General features: G+C 54.5%; 1 protein-coding gene across 1 annotated transcript in view; it reads left to right on the top strand.

Annotated features, from left to right (window-relative positions):
* Positions 1-12,433, top strand: part of EPHA8 (EPH receptor A8) — a 52,763-nt gene extending 40,330 nt beyond the window's left edge. The window contains exons 8-17 of the mRNA XM_033079646.1: positions 77-173; positions 818-885; positions 1,339-1,464; positions 2,228-2,413; positions 3,000-3,061; positions 3,422-3,631; positions 5,520-5,669; positions 6,928-7,118; positions 8,808-8,963; positions 10,279-12,433. Coding sequence (XP_032935537.1) covers positions 77-173; positions 818-885; positions 1,339-1,464; positions 2,228-2,413; positions 3,000-3,061; positions 3,422-3,631; positions 5,520-5,669; positions 6,928-7,118; positions 8,808-8,963; positions 10,279-10,393 — 1,361 coding nt within the window. The 3' untranslated portion in view covers positions 10,394-12,433. The remainder of the gene's footprint in view (positions 1-76; positions 174-817; positions 886-1,338; positions 1,465-2,227; positions 2,414-2,999; positions 3,062-3,421; positions 3,632-5,519; positions 5,670-6,927; positions 7,119-8,807; positions 8,964-10,278) is intronic.
* Positions 12,434-16,654: the final 4,221 nt, after the last annotated feature.

Raw genomic sequence — 16,654 nt, 5'->3', positions numbered from 1 at the left:
TTGGGGTAGGTCCATTGCTGAGCTGAGCAGTGCATTCCCCATCCAGCTCAGCCCCTTCCCACCCTGCTTTTCCCAGTGTCTCTCCGCTACGACACGATGACCATTGTCTGGATCTGCCTCACACTCATCACTGGCCTCGTCGCCTTGCTGGTGGTTCTGATCTGCAAGAAGAGGTAAGGGTTTTCTGGAGGCTGCTGGGGTTTTCTGGAGTTCTCCATCAGGGACAGGAGGGATGGGAGAACTTTTCTCCTTTCAGTTTGTCCAGACCATCCATAGGTCCAGGGTTAATAAGCAACCAAGAGACTTAATTTAAGGGTCACCACTTTCCCTGAGGCAGAACCAGTCTCCAGATGTTCCCCTCATGCCAGCAGGCTGCATAGTAATAAATCAGAATATATACTATAATATATAATATATGGATATCAGTAGCAATAGCAATACCAGTACCACAACTACTACCAGTACAAGAGCTGACTGGTGGATAGGTCAGGAGTGGAGGGATCTTTTCTACTGCAGACAGATCCAGGGGAGACTGTGTGCTCTGTATGAGACTGTGTGCTCAGTATGAACATGGCTGAGCCAGGCATGAGGGGCACACCTGCTTTTAGCACTGCCAGGCTTGGGGAGCACCTGGAGAGTACTTTGATCCAGACCAAAGTGTCAGTCCAGTGAGATGCAGGGATGCAGCTGGTGGATGGCCAATTGTTTTCTCTGGCAGCCCACAGCCCCAGCATGCACTGCCTTCTGCCCTGCTGTTGGAATGCTGGTGGGAGTGGGGATGGGGGGTTCTGTTCTGACCCTTGTCCTCCCGTGGCAGGCACTGTGGGTACAGCAAGGCTTTCCAGGACTCTGATGAGGAGAAGATGCATTATCAGAATGGACAAGGTAGGACGCTGTGGGAAGGAGCCCAGCCCCGTGGATGGGCAGAGATGGGCAGAGATGGGCTGTTACCCCCTGACACTGCTGTGGTTTCCAGGGGAAGGGTTTTGCCTCCTTCTGGGAATGTCTTAGGAGGCTTGAGTGGGTGATCTGATCCCAGGTAATGGGTCTGAAAGGTTACACAGTGAGCACTGGGAGTGCAGCAGGACCATCCCAGAGAGCAGCAGGCCAGGGGCAGGGCTGGGGGGTGATGGAGTGGGACAATCATGTGGAGAACACCTGGGCAGCGAGGTCCTGACTGCTCTGAGGACACTGCTGGGCCAAAGAGTGACTCAATGCTCCTGTGCTGTGGTTCCTTAACCTGCCCTGCCCATCCCCTGCCCTGCTGCTGGGTGTCCCTGCTCCCAGCAGGGCTGCCTGACAGTGCTGATCTCCTCTCTCCACTTTGAAACCTGGCAGTGAAGTTCCCCGAGTCCAAGTTCTACGTGGACCCGCACACGTACGAGGACCCCTGTCAAGCTGTGCATGAGTTCACCCGTGAAATAGAGGCCTCCCGCATCAAGATTGAGAAGGTCATTGGGTCTGGTGAGTCCTGGGGCCCAGCTGCCTCTTTGCATCGTGTCTGCTCGGGGAAATCCATGATCTGAGGGTGTGCTGTGCCCTGGATCAGAGCTGTGCTCAGCAGGGATTCATCTGCTCCTTATCCTTGGGTAGAGTGGGCTTTGGGCAGTGAAATGAACCCTTTGGAGCAGCCTGCTGCAGGGGCTTGCTCGTCAGGTGTGGCACTGGTGGCTCATCTGACACAGCAGATGGCTCAGCCTGTCCCCATGGGTGTCCCAACATGCACCCATGAAAAAACCCAGGGTGACGAGGTGCAAATGGAATTTCAAGCAAAGAGGTACATTTTCAGAATAAAAGGGAATTTTGCATAGGAAGAGGGGCTTTTGGGGAAGCACAGTGCAGAGCTGGAGCTGGAACTTCACCAGCAGCACTCAGAGGAATGATGAGTGTCATCCTGTCTGCTCTGAGGCTCTCAAATTTGTTCATTAAAAGCAATAAAGCAAGTGCCACTGTAATCACTGCCCTCTGCCCACTGCCTTCAGTGGCAGCCACCAGAGAGAGGTGGTTTTTGATATTCCCACTCTTCCTGAACTGGGAGCCAGAGCTGAGCAATCCTTTCAGAGGACTGAATCCTGGAGGGGTTGGAGGGGATTGAAATCCAGACTGCAAACCAGAGGGGCTGGGGCATGCTGTGAGTATGCTGACAGTCTGGATCATCCATGGTGTTGGTGGGTGAGTGCAAGAAGCTGAGGAGTTCTCCCTGCTCCCACTTTCCCTTGCCTTGCAGGGGAGTCTGGAGAGGTGTGCTACGGCCGCCTGAAGCTGCCAGGGAAGAGGGAGATTCCTGTGGCCATCAAAGCACTGAAGGCAGGCTACACAGAGAAGCAGAGGAGGGACTTCCTGAGTGAGGCCAGCATCATGGCACAGTTCGACCACCCCAACGTCATCCACCTGGAGGGGGTGGTCACCAGGAGTATGTGGCTGGCAGGGGAGGGAGTGCATGGTCAGGCAGAGCTGGGATGTGTCTCCCTGTGGGAGATGGGGGTCAGGGCTCACTTTGGGCAAGCTCCATCCTGCACTGCCCCAGGGGCTTTTCAGATTTACCTGGGACAGCCACCTTGCCTTCTCTTCCAGGACAAACTTCCCCATGGCAGCTCCACATCATGCTCTGCAGTGTGCTCCAGATCACTGTTGGTTTGGGAGATGTCCTACTCAAAGGCATTTATTTTAAAGGCTGCCTGTATTGAATCATAATTTGAAGTCTTCCTCCAAAAAGGCACATTCTGATGCAAAGCCTTACACTAATGGCATGCAGATTCCAGCAGGGTAGCAAAACTGACCCAGCCATATCAACAGCACCTGAAGGGAGGGGTACCTGTCTGGGTTGTGCCAAATCCCCATCTTTGGGCCAGTCCTGCCCAGTGCTGGGGTGACACCAGTCTGAGGGGCTGCAGAAGACCCACAGACCTGAATTCACGTCTCTCCCAGTAAAAACTTGGTGCTGGGTTTCCTGAAGAAGGTGACTTCTCTGCTAACTTGACCTCCCTCCTGTTCTGCAGGCAAATTGGTAATGATTGTTACTGAATACATGGAGAACGGCTCGCTAGACACCTTCCTCAGGGTAAGGAGAGTTTGTATTTTCATTCACTGCACGTCCCCTGGGGCTGGTTCCTGCTCCTCAGCCTCACAGCCACTGAAACCCCTGTGTCAGAGAGAGCTGTGGGTGCTGGGCTCTCACCTCTCCAACAGACACAGGCTCCAGGCATCACGTCTGGCTCCCTGGAGTGACTCTGCAAAGGCAGGGACAGCTGCCTGAGCACATCAGAGGCACTGAGAGGGCAGGAGGTGGGCAGGGGCACAGTCAGGAGGCACTGGGGTCAGAGGAGCTCCTATCCAAAGATGAGAGGCACTGGTTTAATGACAGCAGCACCAGCAGGATGGTGCCGAGCATCACAAACAAACTGGATTATTTCCTTTCCAGAAACACGACGGGCAGTTCACCATCATCCAGCTGGTGGGGATGCTGCGGGGCATTGGGGCTGGCATGAGGTACCTGTCTGACCTGGGCTACGTGCACCGGGACCTGGCAGCCCGAAACATCCTGGTCAACAGCAACCTGGTGTGCAAGGTGTCGGATTTCGGCCTCTCCCGCATCCTGGAGGACGACCCCGACGCTGCATACACCACCACGGTGGGTGGCTCGCAGGGCTGCTCCCTGCTGATATCAGGTTGTTGCCCCAGGCTGCTGACACATGGAAAAGTCAGGGAGTCTCAAATCCACATAGGGCAGGGATGGCGCTGTCACCTCCTGCTGGTATCTGGGCCAGCAGCTGGAACCCAAAGAGCTCCTGAGCCTTAATGCCTTGTCCTGCACACAGGGACATCCCAGAACTGGGTGTGCAGTGGGCAAAGAGCAGCAGGGCGGGAGGGCAGGGAGTTATCAAACATCCCCAACTGTCCCACGGGTGTGTGGGACTTCTGTGTCCCCACTGGAGTCCCTCGTAGGCTGTGTAGCTTCACCCACTCCTCAGCTGTCCTAGAGCCATCAATGCATAGTGGGGTGTTATGATCCACCCTTCAGCATTATGGCCTGCTTTTTCCATCTGACTGCCTCTTTCATGGATGTGGGAATTAGTTTTGCAACCTGTGGTTTTATTTCACACAGGACACTTTTGTTTCTGCAGCCACATGATTTTCTGGCCAGCCTGGAGGATTTTCTGGCCAACCTGGAAGTTCTGTTTCTTGATGTCCTCCTTCATGGAGAATATGAAGCAAAAGGAAATGCATTTCCATGAAATGCAGAGAATATGTTAAATAAAATGAGCTCCCCTTGCTCTACTCTGGCCATGAAAATAATTAGTGTGCCCCGCTGGAACACATCTGGTGGACAGACTGCTCCTGATGAGGCCAGTTTGGAGCTGTAGCAGAGGAGTCCAAGCATCATTCCTCAGAAAGACCAAGACTAGAAAAGCAGAAAGAGCTTCAGGCTCCTTTGGGGTAGCTGCTGCTGAACATGTCCCAGCAGAGCTGCAGCTCTGAGGGATGAGTGCACCATGGCCTTCATGGTCTTTGCTTGGCTTCAGCAAAGTGGAGAAGCTGAGCAGAGGGGCTCACTGTGTGTGTGTGTCTGTGCATTCATGTGCTCCTTCCATCTCAAGAAAGAGCATGTCATTCCAGATAATTTAACTTTGGGGAAGGTTCCTACTGCTTGGTTTCTGGTGCTTTGAGGTGCCTTGGTGCAGTGAGGATTGGATAGTGCATAGTGTGGGTAGAGCTGGACCACAAGGATGCAGTGGCAGAGTCAGGATCTCTGGTGAGGTCTCAGTCAGGGCATCTTGCAAATGAGGTTTCTTTTGTGTTCAGAAACTGGTGTTCCTCCTGTGTTATCTTCAACATGCTCAGGGGATTGCTTCCCCCAGGGAACCCTCCCAAAACACACACTGTTCATCCCCAGTCCTTATCAAGGCACGTGCCAGAGCAGGCAGGGCTCAGCTGGGTAGAGTCCAGCTGTCCCCATACAGGTGTCCCTGAATGATGGTGGCACACTATTCCTGCCCCAAATGCTATGGGAAGCCACCTGATGTCCCCTACACTGCAACTTTCCTCTTCAGATGGCTTGCAACCACATTTCCAGCTTAAAAGCACTCTTAATCCATATATTGCTGATTTTTTGTCAGCATGGTCCTTCAATTGAATGCATCTGCCTTTTCAGTCCTTGCCTGTCCAAGCAGGGAAGGACAGGGAGCACAGCCCATCACTCTCCCTGTCTGCTCAAGCCAGGCTCTCTGTGCTCTGGTAGCCCAGGGCTCATCCTCACCACTTTGAATTCCTTGTCTCTTGAGCTCTGGGGGACCAAATAGTGCATGAAGACCTTGCAAAAGAGCACAATGCTCTCCTTGCTCTGCTGGACACACCTTGCAGTTGTCCTTCACCACACCTCTGGGCTTCCCCTGTGCAGATTGCCTCCTCAGTCCTTCGAGAAGATGCCACCCAGCTTTTCACCAATCCAGCAGCTGTCCCATCCCCAGCTGGGGATGCTGAGCCCTGCCTGCTCTGAGCCTCCCCTCTAACCCTTGCAGGGTGGGAAGATCCCGATCCGCTGGACGGCTCCCGAGGCCATCGCCTTCCGCAAGTTCTCCTCGGCCAGCGACGTCTGGAGCTACGGCATAGTCATGTGGGAGGTGCTGGCCTACGGAGAGCGGCCCTACTGGAACATGACCAACCGGGACGTGAGTGCTGCCAGCCTGCCCTGCTCCTGCTGTCCCAGCCTGACAGGGGTACAGGGAGCAGCTCCTGCTGTCCCCAGCCTGCCAGGGGCACAGGGAGCAGCTCCTGCTGTCCCCAGCCTGCCAGGGGCACAGGGAGCAGCTCCTGCTGTCCCCAGCCTGCCAGGGGCACAGGGAGCAGCTCCTGCTGTCCCCAGCCTGCCGGGGGCACAGGGAGCAGTTCCTGCTGTCCTCACATCCCCACAGGGCTGTGCACATGTCCCCTCTGTGGTGACACAGCCTTTGCCTTTTGCAGTGCCACGGCACCCAGGAGTGACCAGAGCTCATATATTGACCATCCTGCTGGCCCTTCCTAATCCTGTCCCTTCCTGGGGACACTGACCTGAGCTCCTGGTGCAGGGAGGTCACTGTGCACTGAGGCTGTCCCCAGTCCTGCCTTTCTGCTGGCTGGAGAGATTCAGAACATGTTGTGCCACATTTCCCTGGACTGTTCCAGTTCTGGGTGTCCATCCCTTGCAGTGCTGGGTGTCCATCCCTTCCACTGCCCAGATCAAGCTGCTGAGAGCCTCAGGCTAGCACCACTCAGACTTTGGGCTTGCCTGAATTGTGTGAAGCTCCTCTCACCCAAAGAGTAGCATGAAATCTGAAGGCAAATGTTGGTTATAATCCTGACCACAACCTGAAGGCAAAATTTCCAAAAGGAGGCAGTAAAATGAGTATTTTGGCTCTGCAGAACCACAAGACTCCTTTTTTTACCTCATAGGAGCTATAAATCTCCCCCTGTTCTGGGAATCCCCTCTCTTCCTAGGTTTTTTAAATTTTGTGGTGGTTTTGGTGACAACAGCCCATGAATGCAGTGGCTTACACTACCTCCACGCAATTCCTTCAAGCACCATTTCCTCCAGCCTTGCCCACCAGTGCCATGCCCTGGCTGTAGCAAGACTTGAGTGCAACCCTCCTTGTTGGCTTGTCTGCAGGAGGGAAGCTGCAACATTTTAGGACCACTAAAAACTGGATAGCTCAACAACATTTTAGGCCAGTGGACAATTCTGTTGTCACAGCACTGATTTACTGTGTGTGTGTGATGTCCAGCCTGCTGCCAGCTGTGCACAAAGCCACTCACTTGTTCAGCACAAAGCTTGTGCACAGCCCTCTGCTCCCCATCCCACAGCCCCAGATCTCCCTGTGAAGGAGGAATGAACTGGGGGGGCTGGGAGCAGGATGGGGTGCAGCTGCACTGGGGCTGGTGGCTTCCTTGCAGGTGATTAACTCAGTGGAGGAGGGGTACCGCCTGCCTGCCCCCATGGGCTGCCCCAGCACCCTGCACCAGCTGATGCTGGACTGCTGGCAGAAGGAGCGCAGCGAGAGGCCCCGCTTCTCGCAGATCGTGGCCATCCTGGACAAGCTGATCCGCAACCCCGACAGCCTCAAGTGCTCGGGCACCCTGCACAGGTGAGGGGCCCTGGAGGGCAGGGCATGGTGATTCAGGCACCTTGCACAGGTGAGGGGCCCTGGAGGGCAGGGGATGGTGATTCAGTCACCTTGCACAGGTGAGGGGCCCTGGGAGGGCAGGGGATGGTGACTTAGTGCTGCTCAGAGCATCTGGTGAAGCGCTGTCCCTGCAGAGGCAGGTGTGACACACAAAAGTCACTCTGCACTTCAGCAGGCTGCTATCTGTTTATTACAGCACTGCACTGTCTTTTGTACCCTCCACACAGTTTCCACACTCTGCATTGGTCACTGCTGTAACCCTGTACCCAAGGTGTTTTAACAATGGTGTGTCCCTGTAACCTCTGTAACCCCTATGGACTGACCCTCTGCTATCTTATCAGCAAGAAGCCAAGCTTCTCCTCCCCTTTTCCCGACCCTAGAAAAGACCCCAGACTTTGGGAAACTTCCTCATTGTCCCCTGGATCCAGCATGAAGAAATAAAAGAAGGAAACCCCTGGGAAAAGAGCCTCATTATATCTTAATCCTGTTCTACATGACACCATCTCAGGCCAGCTCTGCAAAGTTATAAATGAGTGGGGGACCAGCCTCAAGTGTTTTATCAGGTCACAATTGGTCAACACAACAATCACTGGCAGAGAGTTCTCCACCCCTGTTCTTCCCAGGACCTTTCCAAAAAGACTTTCCACAGCTGTTGGGTTTTTTTGCCTAGTTATCTTCTTCTATCCTTCTTCTCTTCTTGGTCTCCATGTCAACAGCCTTGGTCAGAGAATACTTCTCAAAACAAACCTCATTTATTAGCCCTCTCTAACCCACAGACCAGCTGTGGGTCCTACTATAAAGCAAGAGAGATGGATTTTCATGTTTGGACTCAGTTGTTTATTAATTCTTATCTATAGTACAGTGAGTTCTACAGCACCTCTAGCTAACAAGCTAAGAATGACAAAATGGAACTGGATCTTTCTCGTTACAAGGTCTTTTAAGGCCCAACTATCCAATTAAAAACTAACATCTGTGTTATTTATACTTTTGACCCAATGACCAAATACCTGTGACCTGCACTCTCTATCCAGCCAAAACTATTACCTTAAACCAAGAAGAAGGAACAAGAAGGATGCCCAAAAACCTTCGTCTTGTCCCATACCTATCACTAAATTCTAAACCCCCAAATTCCAAACCCTTCACCATGTGATATTACACACTTCTATTCAACTACACACCAGTGACTCCAACTCCATCACTCAGATTTGGAGCCTTCTCCAAGGCCTCAGGTCACAAGCAGTTTTCTTTTGAGGGTGAGAGCCAGAAAGCACAGAAAGCTCAAAAATCCCATATGTGGGTTGCAGGAGTAAAGGCTATTCCAGGCAGTGGTTGGCCTCTGGTCCCAGGGAATGAGGGGCAGGAAAAGAGAAAATGGCCTCAAGTTGTGCCACAGGAGGTTTGGGTTTGATATTAGGGAAAAATTTTTCACCAAAAGGGTGGTGCACAGGGCAATTGTGAAGTCCCCATCCCTGGAGGTGTGGATGTGGCACCTGGGGACATGGTTTAGTGGTAGCCCTGGCAGTGCTGAGTCAACAGCTGGAGTTACAACCTTAATCTTTTCCTGATCCTACAGGTGCATTCAGGGGGCCCTCACAGCCTGCTCACCTCGGACCAATATTTCTCATTTAACCCCTTGTGTTCTGCTGCCAGGTTCACCCAGACACGCCTGGACAGGGGTCTCCTGGACCTGACCAGCTGCTTGACCGTGGAGGACTGGCTGGACTCCATCCGGCTGGGGCACTACCGCGACAACTTTGCCATGGCCGGGTACTCGTCCCTGGGCATGGTGATGCGCATGAACCTCGAGTGAGTAGCAGGGAACAAACAGCACTGGCTGTGTGTCCTGCACCAACCCAGCCCCAAACAGTGACCCTCCTGCCTCAGCTGGCTTCTAGCTGCTCCCTGGTGCCAGAGGTGTATCTCTAGTGTTGAGGCTTGGGGCAGTGTCCAAGGCTGTGCTGAGCTTTGAGGGAAGGTGTGGGTGTTGTACTGAGGGGCTGTGTGCTCTGTGGTGGCTCTCCAATGTCACCATAGGCCCACAGGAGGTAATTCAGCTGCAAAGTGCTCCAGAGGTCTCCTAACACAACCTCCTGGTCAGGCAGGGTCAGGCAGGAGGTTGCTGTCTCCTTGTGCTTCTCATCTTTGTTTTCCCTGCAGAAGGCATCTCTGGACTAGAGTGGCTATGCTGTTCTGCACAGCTTCTCTAGGATCTCTGGGAAACAATCATAGCCAGGCATCACCTTGGAGCTTTGTCCTTTTGAGCACAGGACTGGCTCCCTGCTCAGTGCAGCCTGGAGGGAGGCATCCCTGGCAGGTCATTAACCCATGATCAGGGGTGGGTTCAGCAAGGAGAGCCAGAGAAGATCTGTTCCCCCACCCTCCTACTGCAAGGAACTGGATCTCCCACCTGTCTGGGGAGTTTCCAAGGTGGAGCATCCAAGCAGTACCAGAAAAGAAGGCAACTCTGCCAGCTCCTGCCCTTACACCTTATACCTTACACCTTATACCTTATACCTCCTTATAGCTGCTTACATCCCTCATCCCTTGCTGCTGCCAGTAGTGACAGGGCTGGCAACAACCTGTTCAGCCTCTGAGGAGCCTTGTTCACTGCCAAAGGCATGGAGCTGCTGGACAGGGGTTCCTGTGGCAGTGAAAGGGAGGGCACAGAGACACAGACAGAGGGTTGAGGTGTGCATTGATCAGGGCTGTACATGGGACCTTTGCTCTGGGATTGAGCTGATACTGATCCTCACTCCTCATGCACATCAGAGAGTTTTTTGAATGGGGAAGGCTCATCATCCATCCATCTCTCTGACTGGGTTATCTGAGGGCATCTCACTAAAACTGAATCCAATTTCACAGCATCGATCTTGTCACCTAGAGCCTGTCAGGAGTGATGCTGCTGCTGCTCCCCAGGCTGTCACAGGGGCTTTGGCAGCAGGACATGCCCAAGGGAATGGCAGCCTCTCTGTGCCTGGGAGGATGCCCATGGGCCTTGGCAGGACCAGCCTTGTGCTGGGCAAGTGGAGAAGGGGCAGGCACGGGCTCCTGGGCTGGCCCAGGGGTGCAGTTGTCTCCTGGGGAGTGGCACAGGTGGCTTTGACAGAGTTTTGTTCTGCAGGGATGTTCGGAGTCTGGGCATCACCATGATGGGCCACCAGAAGAAGATCCTGAACAGCATCCAGGCCATGAGGTCCCAGCTGCTGAACACAAATGGCCCCAGGAGGCATCTCTGATCACAAGCTCTGCAGAGCTGCAGCAGGCATTCCTTAACACTTACCCTGGCAAAGGGGCAGCAGGGTGGTGAGCAGGAACAGGGGCACCAGGAGCTGGAGCCCTGCCAGCATCTCTGTGATTTCAGCATTGGTATTGCAGATACCTTGGTGGTCCTGTTGCCCCCTTGCCCCACCTGAAGGGGGGAGCAGCCTCCCAAGAGGACACATCATGACTCTGCCACTTCCCTGTGGCTCTGGGTGTCTCCCCTCAGCTATGCAGGACAGGAGACAGCTCCTTCAGCCAGAGGGATGGTCCAGCTGCTCCTGCAGGTGCAGGGGTATCAGACACATCAGCAATAACCAGGAGCAGTGGCTGGGCTTGCTGTGGCACACTGCTCCTTTGGGTCAGGCAGCTGAGGAGCTCCTTGGGTCTCTGACCTGGCAGGGACAGCCCTGCTTCCCACACCTCCCAGCCTGCTCCAGCCTGGACCTCCTGACCTGCACCAGCCCAAAGGTGACCTCATGGGCCACCTCTACCAAGAGCAGGAGGGCAGGGGACACAACACAAGGTGGCAGTGCCAGGAACAGCTGGCTCTGCCTTCAGACCGTACTGCCCAGCTCAGAGGATTGTCCTGGAGACTCGAGTGCTGAGTGCTGCAGGACACTGTGCACCTCTTTAACCCACCAGTGCTGCTCCTCCACAGATCCAGCACAGCCCTCCAGGCAGCTCAGAAATATTTTCTAGGCCCACAAGTTCAGGTTTCTCTGCCAGCAGAATCATCCTGGCCTCCCCCAGAACAGAATGGGAGAGTGTGCTCCCATGTCACATGCTGGAGGGACAGAGAAACAATTCTTTGTTCTTGTGTTGTCCTAGAGAACCCAAGAGCTGTGCCATCACCTGGCTGCCAGGTCACCTGCAGAGAAAGGGTCCTGGCAGTGTTTCCAGTTGCAACCACAGCATCCTGTGGCTGAGGACAGGAGCTCTGGGAACAGATGATCTCACTGCTGGTGACCCCAGTGTCTGGGAGGGTGGTCTGTCCTGCACAGGAGCATCTCTCTGGGTGAGCTCACCTGGTGCTGAGCAGTGGCCTCTGAAGATGTGGGAGCTGGTCCAGAGGCTGAGCTGGGCAGAGGTGCAGATGAACTGGGGAGTGTGAGCTGGGAGCTCCTTTTGGTGTAAATACAAATTTCTATGGGTTTGGGAACTGTTTTACTGAAGTAGGATGTTAAGTACACAAAATGGTCTCAAAGCACAGAAGCCTCAGTCGTGGGGCTGAACTCACTGCAAAAAAAAATCTGCTGGGAGCATGGCTGGGGTGGGGGGTGACAGGAGGGGGGCTGGAGGGGAGCCAAGCTCCAGCCTGGCCACAGCACCCTGTCCTCACGGGCACAGCAAACCCAGCATCACTGCAATGCAGGTGCTGGTGGGGTGCAGCCTCGGGGCTGCTCCTGCCAGGCCTGTTTGGGCACACAGGGGTGGGGGGTGGGTTAAAGCCATTTCTCAGCTGCAATAATCCTGGCTAGACCAGCCTGTGCAGGGCTGGCTTGGCTTTCCATGCAGGGCACTTGTGTCCTGCTGGATTCTCTGACTATGGCGGGCACTTTACTTCTTCCTATGGAAGCTTTTTGTAAGGGGGACAGAAGCAATGTGTTGTTTCATTTGTATTGCACCCTGTGTCCTGCACCCAGCCCTGGCACACTCCCTCCCCACAGCCAGCAGGTGAGGAAGCTCACCCAAGCCCTGCAGCACAGGGGGCTGGGTGCTGCCCTGTCCTCTCTTCCCAACATTTGGGACTCTGTCATGGACACGCTGGTGAGAGCAGAGGTCAGACCAGTGCCACACCTGTGTCCTTGGGGTTTGCTGGCAACCCCAGCCAGGTGGGCTGCAGGATCTGGGGCTGGGAGCTGCCAGATTGCCCCTTTCTAGGTGGTTCATGAGTCAGATCCTGCAGTGTGGGGTCACTGGGCTGCTCCTGGCTGTGGGGATGGTGGGGCAGGGTTTGTCTTTTATGTTCAGAGTGTGCACTTTCTCCCAGACAATAAAAATCGCTCTTTCTGTGATCCATCTCCTTGCCTGTTATTGTCACTGCCACCACTTACAGTGAGGATGGGGAACACCCCAGCTGCTTCAGGGGGCCAGCACTGAGATGCTCAGCTAGTCACCACCTCTCTTGCTCCAGACAGCTTCCCACAAGTGAAGGATGCTTCCCTGCAAAGCAGGAGACCCATGGGATGGGCCCACAGGGACAGGGAAGAGCCAAAAGGATTTTGTAGGCTCCTGGGGAGGGGTGGTGTGGGCTGGCAGAGACTCCCCAAAACCACCAGGTCATTGCTAAGTAGGAGTGTCTCATGCAGGATGTGAGGGAAGAACAAAGGCTCCTCTGAACCTCAGGGGTGTCTTGCAGGTTTTCCTAGACTCAGCCTTACCTTCTTCTGGAGATGCAGGATTTTATTTTTTTTTTAAGAAAGAAGAAAAATTAACACCAAAAACCCAAACCAGTAAAGTCTCAGCCTTCATCTCCTGAAGTATGTTGTAGGTCTGCTTGCAAAACTCTTCCTGCAGGTGTTTAGCTGTGTTCCAGCTAAGGATTGTTCAGCTAAGTTGTGTTCAGTGAAGGATTTACTAGCACATGAGTTGCAGGACTCAAAGAAAGCACCATTTTCAGAAAATGCCCTATAAAAGCAAAAGGGCCCCAGCAGCAGAGGGTGGGGTAGGCTCTAAACCCAGCCCTGCTCCCCATCCCAGATGTGAGGAAAGGCCAACCTGGCTGGTCGGGGCTCTGTCCCACCCAGAGCTCTGTCCCACCCAGGGCTCTGTCCCACCCTGGGCTCGGTCCCACCCTGGGCTCGGTCCCACCCAGGGCTCTGTCCCACCCAGGGCTCTGTCCCACCCAGAGCTCTGTCCCACTCAGGCTCTGTCCCACTCAGGCTCTGTCCCATCCAGGGCTCTGTCCCACCCTGGGCTCTGTCCCACCCAGGGCTCTGTCCCACCCAGGCTCTGTCCCACTTGGGGCTCTGTCCCACTCAGAGCTCTGTCCCACCCAGCCTGGCTATCCGGGTCTCTGTCCCACCCAGAGCTCTGTCCCACCCAGGCTCTGTCCCACTCAGCCCGGTTACACACTGCCAGGTGACCCTGCCAGCCCATGCAGAGTTCCTTCCTCAGGATCCCCCCTCGCAGCACTCCCTGCAGTGCCCCTTTATGGAGATTGGCCCCAGGCTGGACAAGCTGCTCCTGCTCAGTGTCCCTGAGCTGAGGGTTGAGCTATAAGTCCTGTGCTCTGCATTCCCCTTCACCTGCCCCATTTCTGAATTTACATTTCCCATCACACAACCCTGACTCTCTCCCAGGCCCTTCTCCTCTACCCAGAGCAGCTGTGGCTGCCCCAGCCCTGGCAGTGCCCAAGGCCAGGTTGGATGTGGCTTGGAGCACCCTGGGACCATGGAAGGTGTCTCTGCCATGGCAGGGGTGGGGAAGAACAAGATGGGCTTTAAGGTCCCTTCCAATCCAAACCATTTTGTGATAAATCTGGTCAGAAGGAATCTCTGGAGGTCACCTCCAGGTGCCTGTGCAGTGTACACACCTGTGCAGGGTCTGCTCAGCCCCTCACATCCCATCCTGCAGGCATGGTGTGCATCACCCCTTGCTCGTGGTGCAGAGTGCACAGTGGGACAGCCTGGGCAGGCTGGGACCTGTTCACTGTCCAGACCAAACATGTGCAAGGATGGATGGTGCTGGCACCAGGCTCCTTCCCCAGGCAGGGGCAGGGGCACTCAGCCAGGCTGCTGTGCATGGTTTTGTGTGGGGAGGGGCCCACAGCAGCACTTTGTCAAAACCTGTGAGCATCGTGCCCAGGGCATCACCCTGCTCACAGCCTCAGGAAGATTAGGCACAGTTGTGTCATTTTAAAAGAAATTGCCATGAAATGGCAGTCCTGGCAAAGGTCCATCGCTGGGGACACTTCTCCAGGACACAGAGCTGTGTTTTCAGACCTCCTGCACGCCCATCTGGCCAGGCTGGGCCCAGGGATGCTGATGGCTGAGAGAAGCTGGCTCAGTAAGAAACCCCTTGGGAAGAGGATCCTGGGGAAGAGGCTGGTCAAGAGGCAAAGTCTGCCATCCAAGGAGAGGTGATGGACACCCTGGTTCATACACACCAGCAAATAAACCCTTTCCTGTACCAAAAGATCCATCAGAATTTTAAATATCCCCCAAGAAGATTTTATCCCATCTTGCACCACTGGGAGCTGGCCTTTCCCTGGTAAATCAGCTTTGCTTTTCTACTCACAGCAGCATTACCCCAGTTACTGGGAGTAACTCGTTCAGAAGCATTTCCCTTGCAGCATTTCCCAGTTTGGCTGTGGCATTAGGAACATGCCCTGTGAGCTGTGTGTGCTGTGTGTGCTCTGTGTGCTCTGTGAGCTGTGTGTGCTGTGTGTGCTGTGTGTGCTCTGTGTGCTCTGTGTGCTCTGTGAGCTGTGTGTGCTCTGTGAGCTGTGTGTGCTGTGTGAGCTCTGTGTGCTCGCTCTGTGAGCTCTGTGTGCTCTGTGAGCTCTGTGAGCTCTGTGAGCTGTGTGTGCTGTGTGTGCTGTGTGTGCTGTGTGTGCTCTGTGTGCTCTGTGTGCTCTGTGTGCTGTGTGTGCTCTGTGTGCTCTGTGTGCTGTGTGTGCTCTGTGTGTTCTGTGAGCTCTGTGTGCTGTGTGTGCTCTGTGTGCTCTGTGTGCTCTGTGTGCTGTGTGAGCTCTGTGTGCTCTGTGAGCTCTGTGTGCTGTGTGTGCTGTGTGAGCTCTGTGAGCTCTATGTGCTGTGTGTGCTGTGTGTGCTCTGTGAGCTCTGTGAGCTCTGTGTGCTCTGTGTGCTGTGTGTGCTCTGTGTGCTGTGTGTGTTCTGTGTGTGCTCTGTGTGCTGTGTCATTAGGAATGAGGCTCTGTGTGCTCTGTGTGCTCTGTGAGCTCTGTGAGCTCTGTGTGCTCTGTGAGCTCTGTGTGCTGTGTGTGCTGTGTGTGCTGTGTGTGCTGTGTGAGCTCTGTGTGCTGTGTGTGCTGTGTGTGCTGTGTGTGCTCTGTGTTCTGTGTGTGCTGTGTGTGCTCTGTGTTCTGTGTGTGCTGTGTGTGCTCTGTGTGCTCTGTGTGCTCTGTGTGCTGTGTGTGCTGTGTGTGCTGTGTGTGCTGTGTGTGCTCTGTGTGCTCTGTGTGCTCGGTGTGCTGTGTGAGCTCTGTGTGCTGTGTCATTAGGCACGATGCTCTGTGTGCTCTGTGTGCTCTGTGTGCTGTGTGTGCTCTGTGAGCTCTGTGTGCTGTGTCATTAGGAACGATGCTCTGTGTGCTCTGTGTGCCTGGAGGTGGCAGTCTGGACCTGCAGAGCACCTGCAGAGCCCTGCCTGGAGCTCCCCCCACACCCTGGCGGTGCCAGCCCTGCGCAGGTTTCAGGGGTCGGATCCATCCCGGGGCTGGCAGGAACAGATGGTGAACTCGGCTTCGGATTTCCTGATCTGATTCCTGTCTGATCACATACCAGCTCAGTCTGCCAAGGAAGGCTGTATTCCCAAACCACCTACTCTCCTTGCTTTTAGCACAGTCGTTTAGGATCATGTCCAAGTAAATGACTTAGGATAATCTGATGTAAGATAGAAATATCAGCCCCAGCTGCTGCTTTAACTCTTGGAAGGATTATGGGTTAAGTTCTGCACGGGTTTTGAAGTGTCCCATAGGTCATGTCTTGAAAACCACCACCAAGGATTGAGATAACAGCACAGCTCATCCCAGGGTGACAGAAGTGCCCAATGCCTCCCCAGCTCAAGCCAGCCAGGCCTGGGGAGAGATGAGGCAGGACTGCAGCTCCCCTGGCTTCTGCTGCAGGAATATGGGCAGACAGGAATTATCAGAGCTGTCACCTGCTGTGATAGGAAATAGGAGGAAGGCGGTGGCACTTCATCCCCTGCCTGCGAGGGGACCCCCTCTCTGCTTTGGGTGTAAATCTGGAGTAAGCAGCCCTTCAGAACCTGCAGTCACAAGATGCACATCCCACTGGCCCCACTGGTCCATGGGGTGCACCCTGGAGCATCCCACACCGAGGGGAGTGCCAGGGGACAGCCCAGCTCCTCAGGGACCCGTGTCCAGCCCTGGGATGGGAGGGTTTGGGCAGGATCCTCATCTCTGCACCCTCAGCACTCTGTGATACAAACTGCTCCTCACACAGCAACCTCTTCTGAACAGGCTGTCAAAAATATCCAGTCAAACAACAAAGCCTCTTCAAATTCCTGAGTAAAAACTCCTGGCAGTTGTG

The sequence above is a fragment of the Catharus ustulatus genome, chromosome 24, assembly GCF_009819885.2.
Source record: "Catharus ustulatus isolate bCatUst1 chromosome 24, bCatUst1.pri.v2, whole genome shotgun sequence".
Classification (NCBI taxonomy): Eukaryota; Metazoa; Chordata; class Aves; order Passeriformes; family Turdidae; genus Catharus; species Catharus ustulatus.
This window is presented reverse-complemented; position numbering and strand designations above follow the sequence as displayed.